This window comes from Phacochoerus africanus, chromosome 6 (assembly GCF_016906955.1).
Source record: "Phacochoerus africanus isolate WHEZ1 chromosome 6, ROS_Pafr_v1, whole genome shotgun sequence".
NCBI lineage: Eukaryota > Metazoa > Chordata > Mammalia > Artiodactyla > Suidae > Phacochoerus > Phacochoerus africanus.
The window spans coordinates 110,306,333-110,332,495 of NC_062549.1; the positions used below are offsets into that span (position 1 = coordinate 110,306,333).

The 26,163-nt window shown below is 59.8% G+C and overlaps 1 protein-coding gene across 3 annotated transcripts; it reads right to left on the bottom strand.

Annotated features, from left to right (window-relative positions):
- Positions 1-1,374: 1,374 nt before the first annotated feature.
- On the bottom strand, positions 1,375-25,776 carry KCNC4 (potassium voltage-gated channel subfamily C member 4). 3 transcript variants are annotated; one of them, XM_047785073.1, is made up of 4 exons: positions 23,999-25,776; positions 11,355-12,291; positions 8,633-8,836; positions 1,375-2,505 (listed from the first exon to the last, which is right to left on the bottom strand). In XM_047785073.1, exons 1-4 carry the CDS (start codon positions 24,674-24,676, stop codon positions 2,444-2,446), a joined length of 1,881 nt encoding a protein of 626 aa, XP_047641029.1. In that variant the 5' UTR covers positions 24,677-25,776; the 3' UTR covers positions 1,375-2,443. The 3 variants fall into 3 exon arrangements, with proteins under 3 accessions (XP_047641029.1, XP_047641030.1, XP_047641028.1); XM_047785074.1 differs by having other exon boundaries at positions 2,440-2,567; XM_047785072.1 differs by lacking the exon at positions 1,375-2,505 and adding an exon at positions 4,272-6,014.
- Between the last annotated feature and the right edge of the window lie 387 nt (positions 25,777-26,163).

Consider the following 26,163-nt stretch of genomic DNA (forward strand, 5'->3'; position numbering starts at 1 on the left):
ACTGGCTGCCTGCCATCGCCTTGCCTCTGCTGGCCCAGGCTCCAAGCCTGATTTTCTGTTATGTTTCAGCAACAGGCTTCCCCTCAGCCCCCCATCTTCCTGCCCCTCGGCCCTGCCATCCTCACCCCCTGCTCCTTGGGGCGCTCCTGTCCTTTCCTGCTATGACTGGACAAGGCAACCTCAGAAATCCGTGCAGAAAAGCTGGCAGTACCAGGAGGCAGGGTGAGGAGGGGGCTACGCTTATTGTGTATCTACTGTGGATGGAAGACACCAAGCTGGGCCTTTACACGCTCTGTCTCTGAGACAGAGGCATCATCACCCCATCCTACAGGCAGGGAAACTGAGGTTCGGGGAAACCAAGTTACCTAGCTAGGAAGTGGCAGATCAAGACTGAGAGTTCCCATTGTGGCTCAGTGGGTTAAGAACCCGACTAGTATCCATAAGGATGCGGGTTCGATCCCTGGCCTCGCTCAGTGGGTTAAGGATCCAGCGTTGCCCTGAGCTGTGGTGCAGGACAGGAGCTGCAACTCTGATTTGACCCCTAGCCTGGGAACCTCAATATGGCACAGGTGAGGCCCTAAAAAGAAAAGAAATCAAAATTTTAAAAATTAAAAAATTAAAAATAAGACTCTGAACTGAGGCCCCTCTGACTCCAAGTTTACGCCTGAAATCAAGCGTAAGGAAAGCAAACATGCACCCAGGCCTGGTTCATCACCCAGAGCCCAGTGCAAAATGAAAACGCAGGGCCTTTCTCAGATAATTGTCAGTACAGCTGAGCATTAGGTCAGTTGTGGGCCCTTCTAAGCGATGGCATAGGTGGCACGGCCCTGAAACCAGCCCCACCCGTGTTCCTGTGTGACTGTGAGGGCAACCATGGCGATCCACCACCCCGATCCTACCTGGGCCCAGGATGTGCTCCCTCCCCAGCCCTAAGCAACCCCAGTTGCGCCTCCAGGCCCTCGTCAGCCTCAGTTTGTCATCCAGTCACCACGATGACTCTGGCATCCCCAGGGCCTTGGCCCACATAGAACTGGTGCGATGTGGGGGAGGAGGGGAGCCCCCCTGCAAAACAGGCAGGAATACAGCGGACGTCAATGAACAAGTCTCTTTTTCCATGTTACAGTGGGGAACAGGTGGCAGCAGTGGCAATCCCTGCCTGGGAGCCCAGGGTCCTGGCTGAGTCCTTTTTGCAGGACCTTGGCCAGATCCCTTTTCCTCTCTGAGCATTTGCCGTCTGGCTCTGAAATGCAGGGCTTGGGCTGCACTGCCCATTTCTGGTGGGGCAGAGTAAGGCTGGGAGTGGGGTGCATTTCTCCGGAGCTGGGGGCTGGGGAGGTCCCCACCGGCACAGAAAGGAGAGGCAGAGGCAGTCGCTCACACAGCAGGTGCATCAGGACGCTCCAGATGTCTTTATTGGGCTTGAGCACAGCATGACAGTCAAAGACGTGCGGACAGGGCGGAGGGGCCCAGCCTAGGCAAGCCTCAGACGCACGAGGGGTCAGCTTTAGAAAAGGACAACCAACACCACGGAGGGGCAGGGCGGGCTGGGAGTGGGGAAGGAGGGCCGAGGCAGGGGCAGAGGCCAAGGTCGAAGGGGGCACCTGGCCTCTGCTATTGCACGCATCCTCTGGCCACCAGCCAGGAAGTACAGTATTGCAACTGGTCTCCGCTTGCCTGCGGCTTCCCCTTCTCGGACCCCTGAGCCAGATGGGCAGACAGACCCCTTCCCTGCCCGTCTGCCCAGCAGCATCTTTGGAAACAAATGGACGAAGGAGACAGAACGGGGGAAAAAAAAAAAAAGAGAGACAAAACACCCCCTCAGTCAAGGACATGGAAGGTGGGGGGAGGAGGAGAAGCTGCAATGGAGCCCCGAAGTCCCCCAACAACTGGGGCAGGGGTGGGAGGTAGAGCCCCAATCTGCGGTGGGATGGGGCTGGTGAAGCAGTGACCCCGAGGGGAGGGTGCAATCCAGCCTTCTGCAGGCCTCTGGCCCACAGGGGAGCCGCTCCCCAAAGGGAGAGTCCAGCCTGGGGCCACCCAGCTGGACTGGCAGTTTGCAGGTGCATTTTACCTGGGACATTCCATAGGTAATGGAATCAGTGAGGGGAAGGGGCTGGGCATGGGGGCTGGGCAAGGGTCCGGGGAGACACAGCCTAACAAAGAAGACAGACCACCAAGAGCACGTGCACGCCACACAATAGTATAGTATGTATGCATATAGATACTATATGTGCATATATAGCTCTTCAATGTACAACAGAACAAGAACATCAGACCCGATGGCTCTGGGCCCTGAGGGTCACATGGGAGGTTTTTCCGTCAGTCCTGTGCAAACAAGGATATCTGAGGCTTTCCCAGCGAAAGAGTCTTGCCTGGATTCCAGAGTTGCCCTAAGCCTCTGGCTTTCTGTCTGTCTGCCTGTCTCTCTCCCGTTGGTGTCGCTTTAAGAGAGGGTGAGGACTTCAGCCTGGGCATAGTTGGACGAGAGGGCGTCTTGGCAGGTCTCTGTGTTTAAAGAGCACAGGTGTGAGACACCGGGACGCACGCTTTCGGCTCAACATTGCCTTCTCGGGGGGAAGGAGTTCAGCCAGAGAGAGGGAGAAACAATGAGACGTTAGAAGGAGGGCGGCTGCCAACCCACAGGCTGTGGGCTAGGAGGTGGGAGCGGAGCTGGAAGGCAGGGGGCCCAGGGGTAAGAGGCCAGAAGAGCAAGGATAGGGAGGAAAGGGGGTGAGCCTTCATCACCCCTCTGCCACCCAGCACTGGGCCCCATGCTGATGTTACGGCTCACCCCCATGCCTGCTCAGGTCAGGAACTCTGGGACCCAGGAGCCCTGGGGGCCTCAAAGCTGCAGTGCGGTGGGAAGAGGGACCACAGCTCTGCAGCTTGGCATGGAGGCCATGAGGGAGGGTCCTGGCAGGGCTCAGAGCCCACAGGCCATCGCGGGGCTGCTGCCTGGCCAGCCTGTGTGCCCTGTGACACAGCTCCATCTGCCGTCACCACCTAGGGCTAGTCCATCATCCCAGAGGGCTGGGGAGCAGAGCTCCTGGGTGTGCTGTCATGTCGGGCCCGGCCCCCTTCCTCAATCTGGCAGGGACAGAGTCCCAGGAGCTGGAGGGTGGCTGCTGCAGGGGAAGGGCAGGGAGGACGCATGCGCCCATCTCAGGAGGGACAGCCGGGAAACCCAGCCCCTCAGCCTCTCCTCCTCAGCCCGCGAGAGCAGTGGCCTGGGTGGGCTTCCCTCCTGCTCCCTTCCCAGCTGGGGCACAGGCCGGGCAGGCAGGAGGCTGCGGTGGGGGCAGAGATTGTGGAAGGTGATGCTCTCTGGCCAGGGCAAAGGAGGCCCTCCTTTCCAGAAAGCTCTGTGAGAGGGCAGCCCTGGGCCTTGGACTGTTGTGCAGCCTCCTCTCTGAGTCCCAGGCAGCCCGGGCTCTGGGCTGATCAGGCACCTTCCCCTCTGGCTCCAGTTCAGGGCCACGCCCCTCAGAAGCCGTTGGGGCTGAGAAGTGACCTCTAGGGGTGTCACCAGCCCTGGTACAAACTGCAGGGGTAACAACTCCTACCTGTGCCACTTCTCTGCTCTACAGGGAGGGGCTTGGCCCCTGCTGCAGGGGAAGGACAGGCTTTTAGAAGCCGCAGTAATGGGTACAGGCCCAAGTCCAGATCCAAGGTAAAGCGAACTGCGCTCTCAGGCTGTGGGTGGGAGGGGCAGCCTTCTCCTGATGGGGGAGGCCCGAGGCCTGGGCAAGCCTGAGGCCTGTGCGGGTAGCCGCCTCCCCGGAGGGGCCTGGTGTTCAGCGGGGCTCCGTAAACCCCAGGACTCGCTGAGCCCCTGCGCAGAGCCCTAAGAGCAGCCGGGGCAGGCAGCGGATCAGCTCTCCCGTTAGCTCGGGCCTGGGTCAACCCTACAGAAGCCAGGGGGGCTGGGGGTGGGGGGGTGAAGGCCCACCTCCCAAGACACCAGGGGCTCCAGCCTGGCACTCCTGCCTCACATCGCCCAGGGACATCTGTGCCCACCATGGGGGTGCCGTGCGCGTGCCCGTTCCTGTGGGAGGGGAGAGGGGAGGAGGCGGTGGTGCCGTGGAAACGGGCTCCTGACAACTTGAGGGCTGCCACAGAAATAGCCGCCTCGGTTCCCTGAACCAGAAAGGCAAATCCGAGGAGAGAACCGCTGTGGTGCCCATGCTAACCCGGCCCCCAGCTCACCGTATCCCCAGGACCCCAGCGCCAGGGAGCCCCGCGGGGGCAGGACCAAACGCATCCTCCCGGGGAAGCTGGGCTCTCAAATGGGGCTGGGGGTGGGGCAGGAGGTGCCCTGGTCTCCGTCCTGCTCCATAGGGCTTCCTTGTCCCTGTGTCCCCTTCTGAGGAGTGGTGACATGGATACCCTTGTATCTTCTCAGCCCTTAGGGACACTTCATTCTGAGAGCGAGCAGGAGGCAGGCCCCCCAGACCACAGCAGGGCTGGGGTAACCCAGTACCCACCTTGGACAGACTTCTCTGGAAAGGACCCTCCTGTGTCTGCCCAAGGCTGAAGGAGACACTGAAATGCCGATGCTCTTGGAACAGGCGTTTCACAGCTGCCCCTCAAGCCCATGACATGATCTGACCTTTCTGCCCAGTTCACCTTTTGGGGTGGCCTCCAGAGTCCCCAGCCTCCTGCTGTCTGGCCATTCCTATCTCTGCCCACCGTGGAAGGCGCAGACATGGGCCTTAGTCACTCCCTCCACAAAGTTGCATAATCTGCCTCTAAAAATTGCCAGGCGCACAGCTCCGCTGTCAGGTCTAATTCCCATCAGGTGAAGCAGGGAAGGTCTCGGTGGAGGTGATTCGGGTTCCTGGGCTGAGGAGGTCCTGGTGGGCCAGGGAGGGCCCCCCTGTGGCTCGGCCACCCCGGGTGTGGCGGGGCGCCCGTGCAGGAGCGGGCGGGGGCAGGATGGCTTCTGTCCCTACACGTCCCCTCAGCTGCCCCAGCCCAGGGTGCACTTCTGCTCACTCAGTGACTCACAAACCTGTTGTGCTCCCGGACTCGTTAGGTAAATGAATACACTTAATTATAGAAATTAGATGAGTCTCCGGTTCTGGCAGTGATAGGAGCGCAGAGGCTGGGTGGGAGCGGCAGGTGACTCAGAGGCAGGGCTGCGAGTTGGAGGGAGCGGGAGAGGAAGAACTGTCGGGAAGCAGAGGAAGCAGCGTGATGAGCGATGCTGCGGCTCGGGGTGCAGATGGGCTGCTGGGCTCTGCTGCCGGGGCCGCTCTGAGAGGAGGGCATCCCCGCGCCTAGGCAGACAATCGTGGGGCTCCGAGTCTAGGAACACCCCCCCGCCCTGTGCCCTGCACCAGGGCTGGAGACCGTCAGGTGGCTCTGCTCCCCGGAAGAGTCAAACCCCCACACACCAGCAGAGACGTCCCAGAGGACGGCCTCATTCCAGGCCGATCTCGGTGTGGGACGGACAGACAGACAGACAGATGTTCAGTGGCAGGCTGTTTGGCCCCTGATGGAAGGGCCCCGAGGAATGGAAATACATTGGCTGTGACGAAGGTGGGACCCTGATGGTGAGGCAGGGCCCAGAGACACAGTCCTCAGGGGTGACGGCACCTTCTGCTCAGGATGGGGGCCAGCGGGGGAGAAGCCCCGGAAGTAATCCCCCCCTTGCTCTCGGGCTCCAGAGATGAGTGTTTGGGGGAGCTGGGTGCTGGGTGCTGAGAGGCTCGGGGGCCTGAGTTCTGCATCCTGCCGGCTCCCGCAGGCCCGGGGAGGGGGGCAGGGGGTGAGGGCTGGAGGCACGCAAGTGTGCCTGTCTGTGCGTGTGCACCCAGGGGTGGGTGCAGAGCCAGGGAGAGGCTATGGGGCTGGGTGTCCAGGGGGTGGGCTGGTGAGGGGGTGGAAGGGGTGGGAGAGCAGGAGCTTTCTTGGAGGGTAGGGTGAGCTGTATCGCGATGCCAGTGGAGACAGCCCCAGACTGGTTCCAGCCGCTCCTGCTATGTTGTTTAGACTCCGGGACTTTTCACAGCCTTGGTGAAGAAAAGGCACATGGGTCAGAGGGGCGCAGCTCCGAGCCTGAGACGCTCCCTGGGATCCATGTTCCGGGGACCCCACAGGGCAGGCAGCCCTGGGGCGGGGTGGCAGGGTCTGATCCACCTGGGAGAGGCTCCCTGACGTTCTCTGATCTCTAGATGGACCCTAAGGGCCCCACACTCAGCAGACCTTTGCCCTGTCCTTGTTCCCAGGTAAATTTCCCTCCAGTTGCACAAAGACCCCACAGCCCTCAGCACCCTTCTCCTTGACCCTTCTTAAGAAGCTCTGAGTTCCCATTGTGGCTCAGTGGTAACGAACCCAGCTAGTGTCCATTAGGATGAGGGTTCAATCCCTGGCCTCGCTCAGTGGGTTAAGGATCCAGCGTTGCTGTAAACTGTATGTATGTTGAAGATGTAGCTTAGTTTCCACGTGGCTGTCACTGTGGCTGTGGTGTAGGCCGGTAGCTGTAGCTCCGATTCAACCCCTAGCCTGGGAACTTTCACATGCCATGGGTGCAGCCCTAAAAAGAAAAGAAAAAAAAAGGAGGAAGAAGTCCTACTTAGCACCCTCACTTGCCTCCCAGGGAGTTCACACTCTGTCACATGGGCACCTACAGGGTCACCTGGGGTCTGTGCTGGTGGCTGGAGGAGGCGTGGGCCCACTCACTCCTGAGCCGGAATGTCGCCTGATCGCAGAGAAGTGCGGCGTGGTCTGGCACGGGGCAGGTTGCCGAGTGCGCACTGGGAGTTTGGCGATGCTAATTGCCACGCTTGCTTAGCAGGGCCTGTTTCCCAGCAACCCACCTGTTCCCTCTCGAAGGTCACTCTAATTGGCTGAGCTACATGCTTGTTGCCAAGAAGCAGTGTGGAGGCATCTTGAAAATAGAGCAGCCGGGCCCCACAAGCACCCAGAGATGCCACGGTGGGACGCAGGCTCCCCTGCCCCACGCAGGCTGCCCCTTGAGCAGGTGCCACCTGCCCTGGTCCCTGCTCTGACTTGCACCTCACAGCCTCCTCTACACCTCACTTCCACTGAACCCTTCACCACCCCGGATGAAAACGTGGCTGCTCAGCACTCAGCCCTGTTTGCTCACATCTTTCATGGGCAGTGGGGATCCCCTCTACCCCACCTTCTATGCCTCCACTTAGTGTGCTCCAGCCCGAGCAGGGTTCCGGGTTTGCACCAGGACACAGCGAGAGCCACAGCGTGTCTGGGGGAGCAAGGGGCAAGAGGGATAGGCACGCCCAGAGCCAAGGACTGGGCTACCTGGGAGCAGGGGCTGACCAGAACACAGGGGAGGGTGTATGTGGCCTGAGCACCATCCATCTGCCACCCTTGAGCTGGGCCTCTGGGCCACCTCCAGGCTCCAGGCAGCTGCTCCTGCTCCTGCCACCCAATAGGACACATGCCCAGCAAAGCAGGACCCATGCCTCTCAAGGCTTGGTTAGGGTCAGGGGGCCCCGGGGAGCCCATGGGGACAGTGGTGCTGAGCAGACCGGGAAAGGGGCCTGGGAAAGTGCCCTAGAGGCTGCCTGGGCTGGGGCCGGCCAGGGGACATCCTTGGGGTGGGGGTGGGAGAGACAGAGGCATCACAGGCTATCCGCCAGCAGCCCCTGCCCCTCCTCCCTCTACCTGGTTTTGCTCTGGAAAGTGATGCGGGGGGCATGTCGGGCTGAAAGAAGGCTGGTTAGGAAGTGGCCTGTGAACCCAGGGAAGAGCTCTTAGGGGTAAAGAGCTGGGAGTTGTTCTGAAACCAGGCAGGCTGTTTAGCGAGCCGAGGTCACAGGGACAGGGCAAAAACAAGACAAAAACGTGATCAGGAGCTGGGCAGAAGGGACTCCTGGTCTTGAGAGTCCTGGTTCTCAGCCGCACTGGTCCCCAGCAGCCCTGCTCTTCCCGGCTAGGAATCCCAGGCTCCCCAGCTGGGCATCTCCGTGGGGCCTGCTGATGGAACTTCAGCCTGCCCTTGAACTCTCCAAGCCCTTCGGAACACACCTCAGTCGGGACCCACTCTCCCTGCCCACCCCCACCGGCTGGTCACCGTCTGGCTCTACCTGGAGAGGACAGTCACGTGCCAGGGGCTTGCGGAGCTGGGCTCCAGGCCCCCCAGGGCAGGAGGGAGGAGGTGGGGCCTGTGCCAGGCTCTCTGAAGACCTCACACCAGCACCCCATTCTCACCCCGACTCCTGAATGATTTTGGCCTCTCCTGGGACTATTTACTCCATCCAAGCTGTGTTTAAGGGAGGCTTAGGAGAGGGCTGCAATGACCTTGTGGAACCAAGCCTGAAGGTCAGGAACCAGAGGAAAAGAAGGCAATAAAATGGACATGGGGGGTGGCCAGAAGCCTGATCTGGGGTCCCCTCACCCTCCAGCACTTGTCTTCCCTGTGGGCACCCGGGCAGGGGGCTCTGTGCACCTCCTGGGCATGGCTCAGGCCTTTCTAACCCAGGGACTGGAAGATTAGGGGACCCATCCTAAAAGCGGGGGCACATCCAAGGCAGAGGAGATGGTGGCCACGGCCTCAGAGGAGAAGGAGACCTCAAGCTCCGTGGGGGACACTGGGGAGACTCAGCTCCGTGGGGGCTCCCCCCATGCCCAGCCTGGGGGGCCATACCTTTCCGGACACTGCCATCGGCGCAGGCATAGTCCCCAGCGCTGAGCAGGAAGCAGGCAGCTGCCTTCTTGTTTCTATCTCGGGTGCCAGAGCGTCGCAGGGCCCGGCGCTCCTCAGGGGTGGGGGCGGAGGCCAGGGGCTGGGTGAGGCCGGCTCCCTCCTCATCTGACAGCACCGCATTGGCATCGCCGTTCTGCTTGGAGTCTAAAGGGTGCAGACAGAGAGGTCCTGTTGTGGCTCAGCAGTAATGAACCTGACTAGTACCCGTGAGGATGTGGGTTCGATCCCTGGCCTTGACCTGTGGGTTAAGGATCTCCAGTGTTGCCGTGAACTGTGGTGTAGGTTGCAGACGAGGCTTGGATCTGGCGTTGCTGTGGCTGTGGTGTAGGCCAGCAGCTGCAGCTCCACTTTGACTCCTAGCCTGGGAACGTCCATATGCTGCGGGTACAGCCCTGAAAAGCAAAAATTAAAGTGGGCAGACAGAAAGGAGGCCACATGAGGGCTGATCTCACACCAAAAGCATCACTCCCCCAACCAAAGGGAGACCGTTGAGAGAGCTGGGGAGTGGGCCTGGTCCTGGGGGCAGGGGACAGGATGCTGGCTTTCCTTCCAGTCTTGGCCTAGAGTCTTGCCTGGAGATGGGGCCACAGATACCCTAGGCAGGGACGCTGCAAGTTAGCCCTGTGAGATTGGCTCAAGTCAGCCCACAGAGCCGGCTTCGTCCTTGGGCCTGGCTCAGGCTGCCTCTGGGATGAGTTTGCATTCCCTGGGACAATGCCTGGCTCGCTGGGGTGAGGGATGGTGCTGCCAGGGCTAAACTGACAGGCTGTGGCTTCCGCAGCTGTCTCCCTGGACCACCTGAAGGCATGTACCCTTGATCACCAGGCATCCAAGCCAGAGTGTCACCTGTGTCTGGGGAGGACCCAGAGAGGTCCTAAGAGGCTTGCCCTGCCAGGCAGGCAGCAGGACAGGTGAAGTTGAGCCCTTGGATCTGGAGAAGGGGGGCTGCTTTGGTTGGAAGGCAGTGACCAGGAAGGCCCTTATTGTGGCCACGCAGTTAGGGTCAGGGTGAGGCATGGCTGATGGGACCATAGGTAAATGTACTTTTCAGAGCCAGCCTGGGTGTATGTGTGTGTGTGCGCACGCGCGCGCGTGTGTGTGTGTGTGCGTGCGCGCACTCGCATATATTTGTCTTTTTAGGGCCGCACCCATGGCATATGGAGGTTCCCAGGCTAGGGGTCAAATCGGAGCTGTAGCTGCTGGCCTAGGCCACAGCCACAGCAATGCCAGATCCAAGCCACATCTGCGACCTACACCACAGCACACAGCAATGCCAGATCCTTAACCCACTGAGTGAGGCCAGGGATTGAACCCACGTCCTCATGGATGGTAGTCAGATTCATTTCCGCTGAGCCAGCATGGGAACTCCTGGGACTTGCACATTTTGATATGAAGTTACCCGCTGAGCCCCAAATGGACCTCAGGGTAGAGCTGAAATTCCCTGGGGCAATGGCTGGGAGATTTATGTTCAGGGATTGGGGAAGGGGGTACCACTTAGGTGGGGGAGAAGAGGGGAGCCTGATGGGTGATGTTCTAGCAAGGTCTCTGGAAGACCTGGGCCCCTGGATGACCCCAGGGAATGAGCGGCTCCGGCCTGAATGCCGGGCGTCCATCACTGCTTAGGACAGCACAGGGGAGTGTCCTAGATAGGGCATGAGAATGAGGATGAGTCCTACTTTGCTTTCAGAGCCGAGCCCAGGCCCACCCCCAGTTCCCCAGTGGCCTGGCATCCAGTGCTCCCCGCTTCCAGGAATCCCATACCTCCCTTAGGAGCCCACCCCGTGCCTAAGAGTTGGGTTCCCACTCTTCAACTTAACTTCACGTTGCTATGAATTAAGCCAATTTGCTTTCACCTCTGGACTCAGGCAGAAGGCAGCTTTCCTGGCGTGGCCTTTCCCATCCTTCAGCCCCTCGGGCCCTGCCGTTCCAGGATGCAGGTACCAGTTTCTTCCAACTGTCTCTTCCCTTCTCCCAACCCTGTCTGGCTACTCCCTCTTGGTTCCCTTCCATCCCATGTGAAATGCAATCCCGGACTAAATCCAGCTTGTGCCAAACAGAAGGCGGCCTCCCACTGCCATTACGTTATCACGTTTATTAGGCTGAGAGACACCAGACTCGAACGTTTGGAAAGAAATGATTCACGTATTGATGTGCCTCAGAAGAACAGCCGCCCAACTCTCTGGCTAATAATGACAGCGCCTGATATTTGTAAAGCATTTTTAACCTCTCGGAGTGCTTTCACATCTGCCACTTGTTGGGGTCTTGGCAAAGTCTTAGGGGTAAGATATGATAATTATTTCTGTTTTACAGGTGAGGGGTCTATGCCCAGAGAAGGTGAGTGACTGGTCTCAGGGCACACAGCACACTGGCCAAGATAAGCCTAGAAACCTGGGCTTCTGATTTACAGCCCCTTGTACTGCCCACAGCTACCTACGTTTGGGAGGATGCTCAATGCACAGAGCCTGACGTTCAGGAAGCTATCGGAGAGCCAGACACTTGAGATGCAGCCGTGATACTGTGCCCTCTGAAAGGCACGCCTTATATTTAGGGAAGCCCAGAGTGGTAGCAGCACAATCCCAAATTCCACGATCTGCTTCCCCTGAGAACCTCCCTGGAGGTCCCTGGAGGAGAGCTGGCTTGCTTTCCCAGCCCCCAAACTCACCTGCCCGCTTCCTCTCAACCAGACCCTCTTCTGGCGCAGGGGGGCTGGCATCACTGTAGGTGCTGTCCCTGGGCGAGGTCTCCTGCGACTTGCAGTAAACGGGCGACTCCAGCTGGGGCGGCCGAGGCACGTGCTTCTTGCGTTTCTTAGGCAGCTTCTGCTTGGCCATGGCCAGGGAGTAGTACATGCCGAAGTTGTTGACAATGACAGGCACAGGCATGGCAATGGTGAGCACGCCAGCCAGCGCACACAGCGCTCCCACCAGCATGCCGGACCACGTCTTGGGGTACATGTCCCCGTAGCCCAGCGTCGTCATGGTGACCACGGCCCACCAGAAGCCGATGGGGATGTTCTTGAAGTCGGTGTGGTCGTTGCCCCGCGGGTCGGAGGGCCGGGCGCCTATGCGCTCTGCGTAGTAGATCATGGTGGCGAAGATGAGCACGCCCAGGGCCAGGAAGATGATGAGCAGCAGGAACTCGTTGGTGCTGGCGCGCAGGGTGTGGCCCAGAACGCGCAGCCCCACAAAGTGGCGCGTGAGCTTGAAGATGCGCAGGATGCGCACGAAGCGCACGACGCGCAGGAAGCCCAGCACGTCACGGGCCGCCTTGGAGGACAGGCCGCTCAGCCCCACTTCCAGGTAGAAGGGGAGGATGGCCACGAAATCGATGATGTTCAGCAGGTTCTTGACAAAGTCCAGCGTGTCGGGGCAGCACACGATGCGCACCAGGAACTCCAGCGTGAACCACAGCACGCACACGCCCTCGATGTAGGTCAGGATGGGCTCCGTCTCCACCTCCCGTCGGAAGCGCACGCTGGTGGTGTTCCCCACTCGGTGGATCTCCGTCACGTTGCGGTCGATGTTGAAGGCCTCGTGGGTCTCCAGGCAGAAGGTGGTGATGGAGACCAGGATGAAGAAGAGAGAGGTGAAGGCCACCACCTATGGGTGGGGAGGAGAGCGAGGGCAGCGGTCAGGGACGGAGGCGCTCTCTACTTGTGGAGGGAGGGGGCACGGGGCACCAGGCCATCTGCCGGGGGTGGGGGGCGGAGGCGGGGGTTGGGAGGTGGGTTTAAGGTCTACAGGCCGGGGCTGGAAGGGCCTCCTTATCCATGTGCTTGCATGCGTTCAGGCAAGACTTCCCAATCCTTGCCGTGATGCACCAAAGTGAGAGGCTGCTCTTGGCTGGAAGGGCCGGAAGAAAGAACTACAGCTGCTTGGCCCTGCCTACTGCCTAGCTTGGCCCACCCCTAACCCAGTCCTGCTTTGAGGCTTCTCGAACTGTGATGGCTGAATACCTCCTCTGGGAACCTTGTTAAAATGCCATTCTGTGGCTGCGCCAGGAGGTCCTGCTGTACAGCACAGGGAACTGTGTTCACGCTCTTGGGATAGAACGTGATGGGGGATGAAATGAGCAAAAGAAAATGTGTGTATATGTATGACTGGGTTGTTTTCCTCTACAGCAGACATTGGCACAACACTGTGAATCAATGACGTGTTAGTTTTTAAAAAAATCCCATGCTGGTTCAGGTCCGGGGCAGGGCCTGTGATTCTGCATTTCTGACAAGCTCTCGGGTTGAGGCTGCTTGTTTACAGACCACACCGGAAGAAACTAGGCTTTTTTTTTTTTTTTTCCTTGACTTTGTAGGGTTGCACCTGCACATAGCGAAGTTCCCAGGCTATGGGTTGAATTGGAACTGTAGCTGCCAGCCGCAGCTACACCAGATCTGAGCCGTGTCTGTGACCTACACCACAGCTCATGGCAAAGCTGGATCCCTAACCCACTGAGAGAGGCCAGGGATCGAACCCACGTCCTCATGGATACTTTGTTTCCGCTGAGCCAGGACAGGAACTCCATGGAGGAACTAGGCTTTAAAGGGAGCTTCCTCAAAGTGAGGACCAGGACCAGCAGCGTCAGCATCACCTGGAAACTAGTCAGAAAGGCACATTCTTGGGCCCCACCCACACCCACTGAATGAGAAATACTGGGGGGAGGGCCCAGTAATATTTCAACAATCTTCTAGGTAATTCTGATACACACTTAATTGTGAGATCCACTGCACTGAGGAATACGTCTAGAGACACAGGGCTGGCTTTCTGCCTATTAAGCTCCTGCCATGACCCACCTCCTCAAGCCCCAAGTTCCTGCCTCTCACCCTAGGATGTCCCGGCCGACTGCCCAGAGAGTAAGCAGCATCTGAATGAAGACAGCGTGTCCCACAGCGGCAGACAGGGTGGTCTGCCCAGAAGAGCCACCCCTCCCCTTCCCAAGAACTGACATTTCCTGGGACGCTGAGCACCAACAAAAAATAAACTGCACCCACTGGGATCAGAGCGTGGCAGCAGCTGATCCAGACAGCTGCTGGGATCTCGGCTAGAATGATGACAGCGGCACTCAGCAGACGAACGGCTGGGTTTAAGTGTCCAATCGTTATGAATGGAGATGAAATGCATGTGTAATAACACCAATTACGGAGCCTTCGTCTGTCATTCGTGAGATGCCATTCACCACTGTCAGGTGGGGTCCACGCCCCCTGCGGCTGCCTGGCCTGCCTGTGGGTGGGGTCTGGCTTCCTCCCGGAGCAGAGGGCTGAGTTAAATAGGTAGATGAGGGAGTTCCCGCCGTGGCGCTGTGGTTAATGAATCCGACTGGGAACCATGAGGTTGCAGGTTCGGTCCCTGGCCTTGCTCAGTGGGTTAAGCATCCAGCGTTGCCGTGAGCTGTGGCGTAGGTCGAAGATGCAGCTTGGACCCCACATTGCTGTGCCTGTGGCATAGGCTGCTGGCTGCAGCTCCAATTCGACCCCTAGCCTGGGAACCTCATATGCTGCAAGAGCGGCCCCAGAAAAAGGCAAAAAAACAACAACAGCCACAAAAAAAATAGGTAGATAAGGGACCTGTGGCCCCATGACCACCTGGCAACCCCCACACCTGCCCCATTCAGACGTCCACCTGGCCATGGCATTGTCCCCTGTCTAACGATACCTCTCAGAGACGCTTCCCTTCCTGGGAATCCACACTGAGAGGGGTGGGGTGGGCACACCTTATTCTTCGTACTGCAGAACACAGTAGAGAATACAGAGGAATCTGGGGAAATGAAGCAGGAAACAGCCCCTTCATAGGGCTTCTGGAGCTGGAGCAACTCTGAGGAGGGAACGTAGGGATTGAGCATTCACCAGCTGTCTATCCTGTGCCTGGCATAAGCACTCCATAGGTGTTATCACCTCCTGTCCTCTCTGTGAGGGCAGGCCTCGCCATCCCATTTTCCAAAGGAGGAACTGAGGATCAGAGAGGTTATATACTTGCCTAAGGTCACACAGCCTGGAAGGGGTGGAAACCAGACCTGAACTCAGCACGGTTCAATTTCGGGGGGCTGGATCTTCTCTCTTCGCATCTCCAGGCAGGGTCAATTCATAGACCCAGGAAAGTCTTGTCTGAGTTGTCAACATTGCTCCAAGCCAGCTCCCTGATGACTGCTATTTCACCCTGAGGAATGTGTGCCTTTGGCTTGGGACCGACATTCAGCACACGCTAAGACTTATTTACACTTGAACTTGGACAGGCTGAGTAGATCCACAGTTGGGAGAAGGAGGGTAGCAGACCACAGACACACTGTCCCACTTGACAGCTTCACCTAGAGCTTCCCCTGCCTGCTTCTCCCCTGTGAAGGTGAATTTCAAGTTCCTTTTCTGGTTTCACTTTTCTTCCCCTGAGAAAAGGGCTGTCAAGACAAGAGAGGCTGATACGGGCATGAGGCAAAGAGCTGCAGCCTATGGGCTCCCCAGAGCCATCCAGAGACCAGCTGGTGGAGGCACCTGTCCAATGGCCATGGTGATGCTGGGAACCCCGAGTCCTAGCACCCCCCGCCCCAGCAGAGAGGGGTTGGGATAAGGAGTGGGGTCAGCATACCCCAGCTCTGCCGGGAAGCTTGGGAAGCAGACCTTGCTCTCTCGGAGGAAAAGTTAGCCAGGAGAGTTGGCCCACCTGGGAGCCCAGGGTGAAGTTAATTAGTGATTTGGAAAAACAAGTTCAGGAAGAGCTGCCAAGGGGCTGAGCAGAAGGTGCTGGGAGGACCAGGGGAGGGGGAGGGCCGGGGTGGGGGGGTGCAGCTGTGGCCCCAGGCCCCGTCTCACCTGCAGGGCCAAGGGGCCTTCCTCAATTCCGCCGCATGGGCTCCTTCTGCAGCAAGCCCAGTGGGTGCAAACCACCCCTCCTGCATTAAGGAACAACCCCCGGAATTCCTGCAGTTCACTCATTTGCTTTTTAAACAGCAACAACAACAACAACAACAAAACAAACATATAACCGGAGATCCCTGGCCAGAGCAGTGGGTTAAGGAGCCGGTGTCACAGCTGCATCTTGGATTTGATCCATGGCCCAGAAACTTCCATATGCCATGGGTGGGGCAAACAAACAAACAAACAAACCAACAAACCTAAAGCACAGAAGCATCCACCATCTCTTCACTTCTCCCCTCAGCTCTACCCTCTCAGAGCATGAGGAGAGGTAAAGGGAAGCCACATGCGCCCCTTCTCAGGGCCACAGAGGCACAAGACAGGGCAAATGACTCGCTCGGGATTAAACTGAAGCCAGGGCTCCTGACTCTCGGTTCAGTTCTTTCCTCTCGGCCCTTCTGATCAAAGAGGTGGGGACCATCCACTGCTCCCTGATGAAACCCTGACGGGGCCTCAGTCTCCCCGCCACCCGCCCACCCGCCCGGCAGGCCCTCAGTCCCCAGGGAGACAGGCCGAGCCATGACAGGGGCAGGGGTCTGTGTTGTGGCACGTTGCCCCAGCTGAGTCCCGAGGTTACAGGTCCCCCTTCAGGGCCCAAACCATCCACCTCTCCGCTACGATAGTCCCCAAACCAAATTACCTTGTAAGCGGTGCTCTTGCTTAGTGCCTTTCGCCAGGGCTTTTCCCTTGGGTGGTAGGGATACGGCTTGCTTTCTCACAACCCTTTTTTTGGGGGGTGGGGCTGCACCCGGGGCATATGGCGGTTCCCAGGCTAGGGGTCGAATCGGAGCTATAGCCACTGGCCTACACCACAGCCACAGCAACGCAGGATCTGAGCTGCGTCTTCGACCTACACCACAGCTCACGGCAACGCCAGATCCTTAACCCACTGAGCGAGGCCAGAGATAGAACCTGTGGCCTCGTGGATGCTAGTCAGATTCATTTCCACTGAGCCACAACGGGAACGCCTCACAACTCTCATTTGAGACACAAAAGCGACCAGGGAGGAGGCAGGAGCTGCAGCAACAGCACCCGGCTTGGAGGTCAAGGCTTCACACCTGAGCTTCCTATTCAGCCCCCACTGGGCCAGCCTGCCCAGCTGGCAGGGCTCCACAGAGCGCTTTCCATCGGCCCCGCCACTCACGGGGCTGCGTGGCCTTGGGGAGCTGAGGCCAAGGGCACAGGAGCGCCAGGGAGCCCTGGAATCAGAAGGCCTGGGTGCCTCTTCCTGGCCCGGCGGTCAACCAGGGAAATGGTGCGCCTTGTGCCTGCTTCCTCGCTACAAAATGGGACAGTACTGGTGCCCCGGGGAGCGGTAATTGTAGGATGAAATGAGCTTCGACACGGCCAGTGCCTGGCGCACAGTAAGCGCTCAATAAACGGTGACAGAGCTGAGGGGCCCTCCGGGAGCACCCGCATGCAGCTTCTGAGGGCGAGCTGGGGCTGGAGCCCAAAATATCACAAAGCCTTTGGTTTTTAGAAGTGAAAGGGAAGAAAGAGGGGGAAAAAAGGGGGGGGGGAGGGGACTTGAAAGGTTATTGAATCCAATTCCCCTTCTGCTGTTTTACAGATGATAAAACTGAGGCCTGGGGAGAAGGGGCTCTGCCTGGTGCCCGTGGCCGAAGCTGTCCGTTCTCTCCCCCGGGTGGGAACACAGGGCATAGATGCTGTGGAAACCCATGTGCACTGGCTGGGCCAGCAGAGCTCCTCGTCTGCCGGCTGGGAGGCCGCGGGAGGGGCTCGCCGCCCTGGACAGCAGCTTCCCAACCTCTTTGAGGCATAGCGCGCGGCGCCTTTGAGCTTCCTGCTCCCTCGGGCCCCTCACACTGTATCCTGCTGGGGACCCAACTGGCCCCAGAGGCTCAGGTGTTCCAGCTGGTGGGCCAGCCCGTGACCAGCCCCCTTCACGGAGCTCATCCTCTGCCCGACCGTGGCCGAAGTGGAGTCACACACTTCTGGGTGCAAGTCGGGCTCTGTTACTGCCCAGGAGACCCTGCGCGAGTTTCTTAACCTCTCTGAGCCCGAGGATCTTTGCTTGTAAAGTGGAAAGCTGAGCACCTACTGTATGCCAGACACTGTTCTGGGTGCTGCGGAACAGTGGGAAACAAAACACTCCTGTCCCTTTGACCTTCCATTCCAGCGGGACCTCTGGTATGGCCGATGGTAGAAAATGTTAGGAAGAAAAATAAAGAGAAAAGGGATTCAGGAGTGTGAGAGTCAGGGAGCCCTTTCAAATAGGGTGGTCAGGCAAGACCTCAATGCCAAGGTGATAGCTAAGAAGAGACCTGAAGGAGCGAGAGAGGGAGCTCTGCGACGATCCAAAGAAACTCCAGAGGGCCCAGGAACAGGCAGTGCAAAGGCCCTGAGGCTACAGCAAGCCTGATGCGCTGAAGGGGTGAGAGTAGTATCGACCTTATAGGGTTGTTTGAAGGATTCAAAGAAATGATATTTGTAAAACTCAGCACAGAGCCTAGAGTGTCTCCGAAAGCTGGCGCAGGCTGGGGTGGGGATTGGGGGTGGGGAGGAGGTGACAGACACCAGTCATTGGGAACTGAATACAATCAGCAGGAGCAGGGGAGGGGAGCCCAGGGAGGAAGGGCCAGGGAGACAGATGGACAGATAAACAGAAGAAGACTCATGCCCAAAAACCTATATTAAGGATGAAGTGTAGGAGAAGAGAAACTCGAGAGCACAGCCAAAGACACTTGCAGAGGAAGATCTGAAGGCTTGGGATGAGGGGCTCAGCCTTCCGGGGAAGTGAGATCCTAGTGCCCAGGCAGCGCTGGCGAGGGAGTGGGCAGCCCTGGGGGCTGAGCTGCAGGAAGGGAGAGGGAGTGTGGCAGGCACTGCATCTCTGCACTGTCCCCGGGCTCCCGGGTCAGGGCCTGTACTAAGAGGTCCAGGTCCCAGCCAAGGGACCCCACCCTAGCCCTGGGCCTTCCCATCCCCAGCCCAGACCCCCTGGCTCCAGTGTCAGAGCCAGCCTCTCCCCCCCCCACCCCCCCCACCCCCGCCCTGCCAAGCCAGCACCCGGGCTGCCTGGAGCCAATGAGTCCCAGCCCCAGGTCACCAAACCAAGAACTTATCCGGCCAAGTGCAATTCCTGGTTCGTGCCTGTCTATCAAAACACCCCTGCCCCTTAGACCTTCCATCCCACACTGGCCTGTCTGAGCTGGCTGGTCCCCTGGCCAGGAAATTCCCTTCTTCCCTACCTCAGCGGGGCTAAGCTAAGCCCTGCCCGCAACGAATATTTATTTATTTATAACCTGCCTCCTTCTAAAAATTACTTAAGGGAGCCAAGTCATTACCGTGCAGGGCCCACCCAGCTTAACTTCTATTTCCTCCTTGACGCTTCCCTGCATACCAACCCCCTCCAAAAAAATAAAATAAAATAAAATAACCTTGTCCCACACAGAGGCGAGATTTATCCCTTCCCTCTCTCACCTCCTACTGAACTTTTTCCTTTTTTTTCTAAGGGCCACACCGCGGCACATAGAAGTTCCCGGGGCCAGGGATGGAAGCCGAGCCATAGCTGCAGCAACGCAAGATCCTTTTAGCCACCGCACAGGACCGGGGAGCGAACCCACACCTCCGCAGCAACCCAAGCCACTGCAGTCAGGTTCTTAACCTGCTGTGCCACAGCGGGAACTCCTGGCCTTCATTTTTTTTTTTTTTTTAAGGCTATTGTCTCACTTCTCACCATCTATTTTGTATTATTGTTACCATCTCTTGTCACCCAGTTGTCCCCGACGGCTACCTAGTCCACCTGACCTGGCTCTCCTTAGGAACAAGGACCATCTCTGAGCGTGTTGCTGTTTCTCGAGGCCAGCCTGGTGTCTGGCACGGAGCAAATGTTCAATACGTGGTTTCTGAATGACTGAAGACAAGGGGACTGCCTGCTCCCTCTCCTGGTCCTAGCGAGCCTGTCACCAGGGGAGGTCATCAGCCTCACCAACTGGGACCAGAGGTGACAAATGGCTCTGGGCTCTCAGGCACCTGGGCTCTCAGACCCAGCAGCTCTCCTGGGTGGGCCACGCCTGCTGCCTGACCGGGACCCCTGCCAGGGGCTGGTAACCTTCACCCAGCCTGAAGACAACCCCAGCAGGGAGCTGGGCCAGGATGGGGCAGGCTGGCTGCCCAACGAGGATGGCGTGAGTGCCCTGTGCCCACATCCCAGGTGGACACGGACCACAGGCGGAAGCCCTGTTCCCAAGGCCCAGCTCGCCTGACTCTTCCGGCCTGCCCGTCCCCCCACTCTCCAAAATAGCCCAAGTTTTTTCATCCCTTCCCCCACTTTGCACCCCACCCCAAACGGTGACAAACAGAAACACCTCATCATCCAGAGACAAGATGTTCAGAGACAAATGTTGGTCTGTTCAGAACCGGGGAGGAAAACAGACAACAAATTGAGGAGGAGGCTAGGAGGCTGCCTGGGGCCTGGGTTTCATCCCTCTGCCTGAGCCAGGGGACCCCTGTCTCTGCTCTTAATCAAGCCTCCTCTCCTTTTGTTCTAAGTCCCAAGGGAAGAAAAGAGGAAGCAAAACCTGGTATGAACAATTCTAGGGAGCAAAGAGACGGGGCTTTAGTCTGGAGGGAGCGTGAAGAAAGGGCTGGGTGGAGGAGAGAAGGGCCCCCCAGCGCCTGAAGTCAGAAGGCTTCTCCAGGTGGAAGCCACCCAGGGTGGCTGAAGCAGCGGGACAAGCACAGATGTAAGCGCATGAGATCCGGGTTTGGGCCCTAGTTCTCCCACCAGTGTTGTGACCTTGAGAAAGCCCCCTCTGCGCCTCAGTTTCCTTCTCTGCAAATGGAGGTTAAGAATCCCTGCCCCACTTGGGTTAGATATTAGGGAAAAAATCGCAGGTGCCAGCACCTGACACATAGCGGATGCCCCATCAATGTGAAAACCCAGCTCCAGCTGCCTTCCTGAGGCCATGGGATCCCGTGGGGTCACCTCCTCTCAGAAGGACCGCATCATGGGAAAACTCCGTCCAGGTACTGATGTCGCCGAAGGAGAAGGACTGTCATCCTTAATAGGGCTGATAACTGGGCTAAAGCCAGCTCAGCCCCTGGGACCTCTGGAGCCTGGGAGTGAGGGGGGTGAGGGTCCTGGGGTCCCAGGCATCAGGCCTCCTGTCTGCCCTCAGAATAGGAGGAAGGCCTGATTCTAGAACTCTGAATGCTGCCCAGACCCAAACCATTCCCCCTCAGTCTGGGAAGCCACCCTCACTGTTGCTAAGCCCTGGCTCTGCCCGGGCCCACGGGCAGAGGGCAGATGGGGACAAGACTGGCCTGGCCCTCGTGCTTGCTCCAAGTTCAGGCTACAGGAACAGAACCACAGCAGCAGCCACCCATGGGCCCCGTCGCAGTGAAGGGAGTGGGGTGAGCACCCAGGCCTGCCCGAAGGAGGATGGCTCTTCGGTCCAGGCTGGTAGCTGGGCAACAGGCTTCCATTGCCTAGTTCACGTTCCGTTCGTATCTGTTTTGCTCCTCGTATAACATGCCACGCAAATGACCAGCTGCTGAGAGTGAAGAGATGCCAGGGCAGCGCGCTGCTCCACTACCCTCACCGGCCCTCAGTGAGCGCCCCAAGCCCATCGCAGTGCTGCAGGCCCCGCTAGGGAGGCAGCGGGGGAGGCCCCGAGGGAGGGAAGGTATGAACACAGCCCCAGGGGACAGCACTGGGGGCGTGTGTATGATTGGGGTAAACAGGGGAGGGAGGGCAAACCCCGGGAACCCCTGCACCTCAGACTCTCAGGCCTGGAGGCATAACCCGAGTAAGCGTCCCTTCTGATGTCCCCAGCTGTCCCTGGGTTTTCTGATGTCATCCACAGGATGTCCAGAAGCTCAGAACACCTCCCAGACCAGAGTAACCAATGAGCTGCCTCAGACACAGCGTTGTTTAGTGGCAAGAACATGTCATGATCTGAGGAGCAAGGGCTGGGGCGTCAGGGAGCCCTGGCTTTGAGTCACAGCCTGCCACTCTCCAGCTGGGTGACCTCAGGCAAGGTGTCTGCCCTCTCACAGCCTCGGTCTATTACCTGGGGATGACACCTCTGCTGTAAGTGTCCTGCGAGGATTTGAGATGAATGCAGAGCATCTACATGGAGAGCTCAATAACAGCAGTCGTTATGCATGTTTTTAAACTTTTGTACTCTCACTCGTGTGTCCTCGGAACAGCTGGAGGCACGCCTTTGCCAGTGCTCCTGAGCAGGAGGCAAGACCCCTTCCGGCATGGGTGCCTCCAGAGCTCCAGCCAGCTGTGCACATCAGCATGAACAACCAGAGGTGGGAAATTCAGGGGCTTCGCGGGCTCTGTTATTAGTTAAGCATCTGTGACGAGACACTTAACACTTAACAGCTCTCACTCTCATTGTGCTTCAATGGGAAGAATTTACCCAGCCCGGCCCCCCAAAATCCTGGCCTCAGCTGAATGGCCCTGGCTGCTGTGATTCCACATCAAGAGGGCCAAGTACCTCGGGCTCTGGGAGGACTTTCGGGGGCTGACCAGGCTCTGAGCTGACCCGCAGAGCCCCCCTGCTGGACCACTCTGCACTGAGTGGAGAAGATACACTCATTGATGGTACAGCCCCTGGGAACCCAAGAGGGAGGAACCTGAGCAGGTGAAAGGTCCTCAGAGACCCCAGAATGCTCAGAAATCAGGCCCCTAACCACCTCCCTGGCTTGCCCCCTTCCCCCCCAGCTCCATCAAGTCAAATCTGTCTCTTCCTCCCTTCACCCCCAACTTCAAAAGAGCCCCAAGGATCTGCACCTTCTCTGCTCTCGTCCTCGCGGCCAAGTGTGGACACTAGCAGGGTTAAGAGAATTGCCTGAGAAGCCCGTGGAGCTCACAGCTGGCCCAGGCCTCCACTGTGCCCTCACCTTCTGAGTTGGTCTCAGGGCTGCAGGGGAAGAAACACAGGCAGCACCCTAGCTTTGCTGTCAGTCCTGAAAAGGGCCCCGGCCCTTCCAGTGGCTGCCCTTGGGAAGGGTACCCAGCGGAGCCCTCTCCTCCTCCCTCCTCTTCCACTCGAGAGATGCATGTGTCCTGGTAGAGCATGGATGCCAGCCTTCCCCCCGCCCCCCCCCCCAACAGCCCCATTTCCCAATCCCCTATCCTCCCCTGGGGGCCAGGCGGGGGGAGTGGAACTTTTCCTTCCATGACTGGGCTGAGGCCCCGCACAGGAGGTGCCAGGGAGGCCGGCAGGGCTCTGAGACTCATTAACATGACGACTTGGGATGTCACTGCTAACTACCTACCAGCGTCCACAGCAGGAGGCGGTCCCCGGACCCAGCACATCTGTCTCCCACACAGACCCCAGCCAGGCTTCAGGCTGCCGGTCATGGGATCAGGCACCCCCCCCCCAACCCCAGGGCCTCTTTTTTGAAGAAGCTAAAGCTGTGCATCAGCGTCTTTTTTCTAGATGCCCAAGCCTTTCTCTCCCACGACCCTCTTCCAGCTAAGGGGTTAGGGGAAGCTGGAGTGACTTGGGGAGGGGGTGGTGGAAAGGGACTAGATCTTGCCTAAGTCGACCTAAATCACTTCTTTCCTCCCCCTCCCCCATACCCCATACACCTATTTCAAGCAGTAACCTGAACCAGGGCTTTCTGGGAAGCCAATTTGTGCTGCAGCAGGAAGAAAGAAGCGGCAACAAATCTGGGCTCATCACCAGGCAGCCTGGGGCTGGCCACTGGCTATGGGAGCCGGAAGGGCCCGGCACATTAGGCTCTTCCTGTCTGACTCTCCCCTCATCCCAGCTGAGGCCAGGATGACCTGGGGATCCAGGAAGCCTCGGGGGCATGGAATGGGGGCAGGCATTTTTATTTATCTCCCTGGGAGAATGAAGGGCTCTCCCCAGCCTGGATGAGAGGCCTGGGTTCTGATTCTCGTTCTGTCTGTTACAGCTGAAGCGCTGAAGTCCCTTTTTCTAGAACTCATCTTTCCCAGCACACGGAGCTGCTGCGGGTGGTGGTGGTGGGGGGGATTTCGATGAGGTGGGACACAAGGAAGCAGCAAAGCCAATGGCCAGCTAGAGCAGGCACTTACACTCTACAGCTTTTCCCCCTAAACCCTGCCTGACCACAGCACAAGGCCTAGTTCCAGCTCTCCGGGCCTTGGGAGGAACAGGGGGTAGGTGTAGAGAAGGTGCAGGTGCAGAAAGAAGGGGGGGGGGGGCGGATGAGCTCGGCTAAGGGCACCGCTCTTGCTGGGATGCTGGGAGGGGATGCCTTAGAGCAAGAGCTGGGATTCGGTCCAAGTAGTAAGTCAAGTGTGTGCTGGCTCCCGATGAAGCTGCAGGGGGTGGGGATGGACGATTCCCCTGGGGTCCCACGGAAGGCAGGGGGAATTGGGAGGGAGGTGGTGGGAAAGTCAGTCAGTCTCGGTCTGAGAGGAGACGCAGGCTCCTGCCACTTACCCTGGCCGCCCGGGAGGAGTAGGGATCCTCGAAGAGCGCCCACATGCGGGGCTGCCAGCCGCGGCAGCCCCCGGACCCGGCGCCGGGGCCCGCGCCTCCCTCGTGGGGCCCTAGGCGCTGCAGGGCCAGCTCCCGCTCCTCGTCGCCGGCCTCGTCGCCGGGCCCCGCGGCCCCGCCGCCTCCGTCCGGGCTCTCGAAGATGTCCAGCGCCTCTTCGGCGTCGCGGTGCTGCCGGTAGGTCATCCAGCAGCAGGGCTCCACGTCGGTCTCGTCGATGCCCCAGAAGGTGAGCTCCTCCTCGAAGAGAGGCCCGCACACGTCGGCGGGGCAGTGCAGCTTGCCGGTGCGGTAGTAGTTGAGCACGTAAGCGAAGACGCCCGGGTGCCGGTCGAAGAAGAACTCGCAGCCCCCGCCGCCGCTGCTGCCGCTGCTGCCTGCGCCGCCGCCATCGGACTCAGGCCGGCCCCCGCCGTCGGGATCGGCCAGCCAGGCGAGGCGGGTGCCCGGTAGGGTGCGCAGGGTGCTGCGGTAGGTCTCATGTCGCGTGCCGCCCACGTTGATGATGATCTTCTCCGACGCCTCGCCCTTGGCCATCTCCTCCTTCAGACATGTTTTGGACGGAGGCTTGTTCCCCGACTTGCGCCCGCGGTAGGAGGAGACACACACCGAGCTGATCATAAGAAGCGCTGCGGGGCTTCGGCTTGGGGCGGCCGCTGCCCTCCAAACACCCTTCCCGAGGAGGCAGCGTCAGACGGGGGAGGGGGAGGAGACGAGGAGGAGGCAGGAGGTGGCGGCGGCCCCCTCTGCGGCTTGGCCCTGCCCCTGCCTCCCCCCCGGGGCGCCGAGCGGGAGGAGTTAGATTTCTCGGGTGCACAGGTGGTTGGGGTTGGGGCAGGCAGAGCTGGGGAGGGAGGCAGAAGGGGGGAAGGAGAGCCGAGGACCCAAACGAGGCGTCCGGGGAGGCAGGGGCAAGCACACACACGCTCCGGGGTTAGGACTGGACACTGGAACGCTCGGGCCCCGGGACACGCCCCCTTCCCCCTCCCCCAGTAGATGGGGAAGCGCACAGTCCCGGCGCACTGGGAGGGTCCAGGGCGCGCGCGCGCTCACACTCACACGGGCCACCCTCCGGCTCCCAGTCCGCGCCGAGCCCCGGGAGAGGCCGGCTTCCCCACGGCGGCGGTGGCGGCGGCAGCGCAGCAGCAACAAGTCCTCCGAGCGGCTGCCGGGGCCGGGCCGACGCTCTCACGGCAGCCGGAGCTCCGCGGGCCCGGGCTGCGCGCGGTCAACACGAGGCGGCGGCGGCGGCATGTGGCCTCTTCCCCCCATTCATAAATCCAGCGCAGGGCACAGATGGCAGGCGGGGCGGAGCGGAGAGCGGCGTTCGGGCGGGCGGGTGCTGCGCAGGGCGAGGCGGCAGAAGGAAAACAAGCGCGCCCGCCAGAGCGAGCCTCGGGTCCTGCGTCCGCGGCTCGGCAGCGGCGGGGAGCTGCGCTGGGCTGGGCGCTGCGCTGCGGGGGCCGCGCCGGGGCGGGGGGGGGCCTCAGACGGGGCGTCCTGCTCGGTGCCAACCCTCGGGGGCGGGGTAGCTCCCGGGAGCAGGGCTCTGGACACTGGCGAAGGAGTCTCCCGCGCGGCGGCCGAGAGGCCAAGGACACCTGCAGGCTTCCTGGGCTGCGCCGAGCGGGAGCCTCAGCGCAGCGCCCCGGCGCCTGGCTCCTGCGATCTGGCGGCGGCGCTGGGAGCCACGCCATCCACGCGTCTGCCCATCTCCGGGCGGGGCGCTGGCCTTGGCCTGCAGCCGGGGGCGGGCGAGAGGTGCCTAGAGGAGGGAGTTGCCTCCACGCCAGCGGGCTGCGGCTCGGGGGCTCTCAGTTTCCCTCCGGCCTTCGCAGCAAACGCCACTCTCCGCTGGCGCCTTTTCCTCCTGGCTCCGCCTCACCCGGGCGCGCCCTTCGCGGGGCGGGGTGGGCGGGGCGCGGCGCTGGGCCGAACAGCTCGATGCAGGGCCCCGGCGGCCGAGCTCTGCCTTTCTCTGCGGAGCCGAGCCAGGCCAGGCGCGTTACCCACCCGCGGCCCGCGCGCCGCTGTCGCGCGCCTCCGCCGCCATCCCCTCCCGCCCCCTTCGGCCCTGCTCCCCGCCTCCCCCACGCCCGCAGCTCCTC

What these genes read in the sequence shown, in the direction of transcription:
- KCNC4 (XM_047785072.1), bottom strand. Translation starts at nt 24,676, where the DNA reads ATGATCAGCTCGGTGTGTGTCTCCTCCTACCGCGGGCGCAAGTCGGGG. An exon ending in ACTCCTCCCGGGCGGCCAGG is followed by an intron (nt 12,292 to 23,998) that starts GTAAGTGGCAGG and finishes CCCCACCCATAG; the next exon opens with GTGGTGGCCTTCACCTCTCT. An exon ending in GGTTGAGAGGAAGCGGGCAG is followed by an intron (nt 8,837 to 11,354) that starts GTGAGTTTGGGG and finishes TGCACCCTTTAG; the next exon opens with ACTCCAAGCAGAACGGCGAT.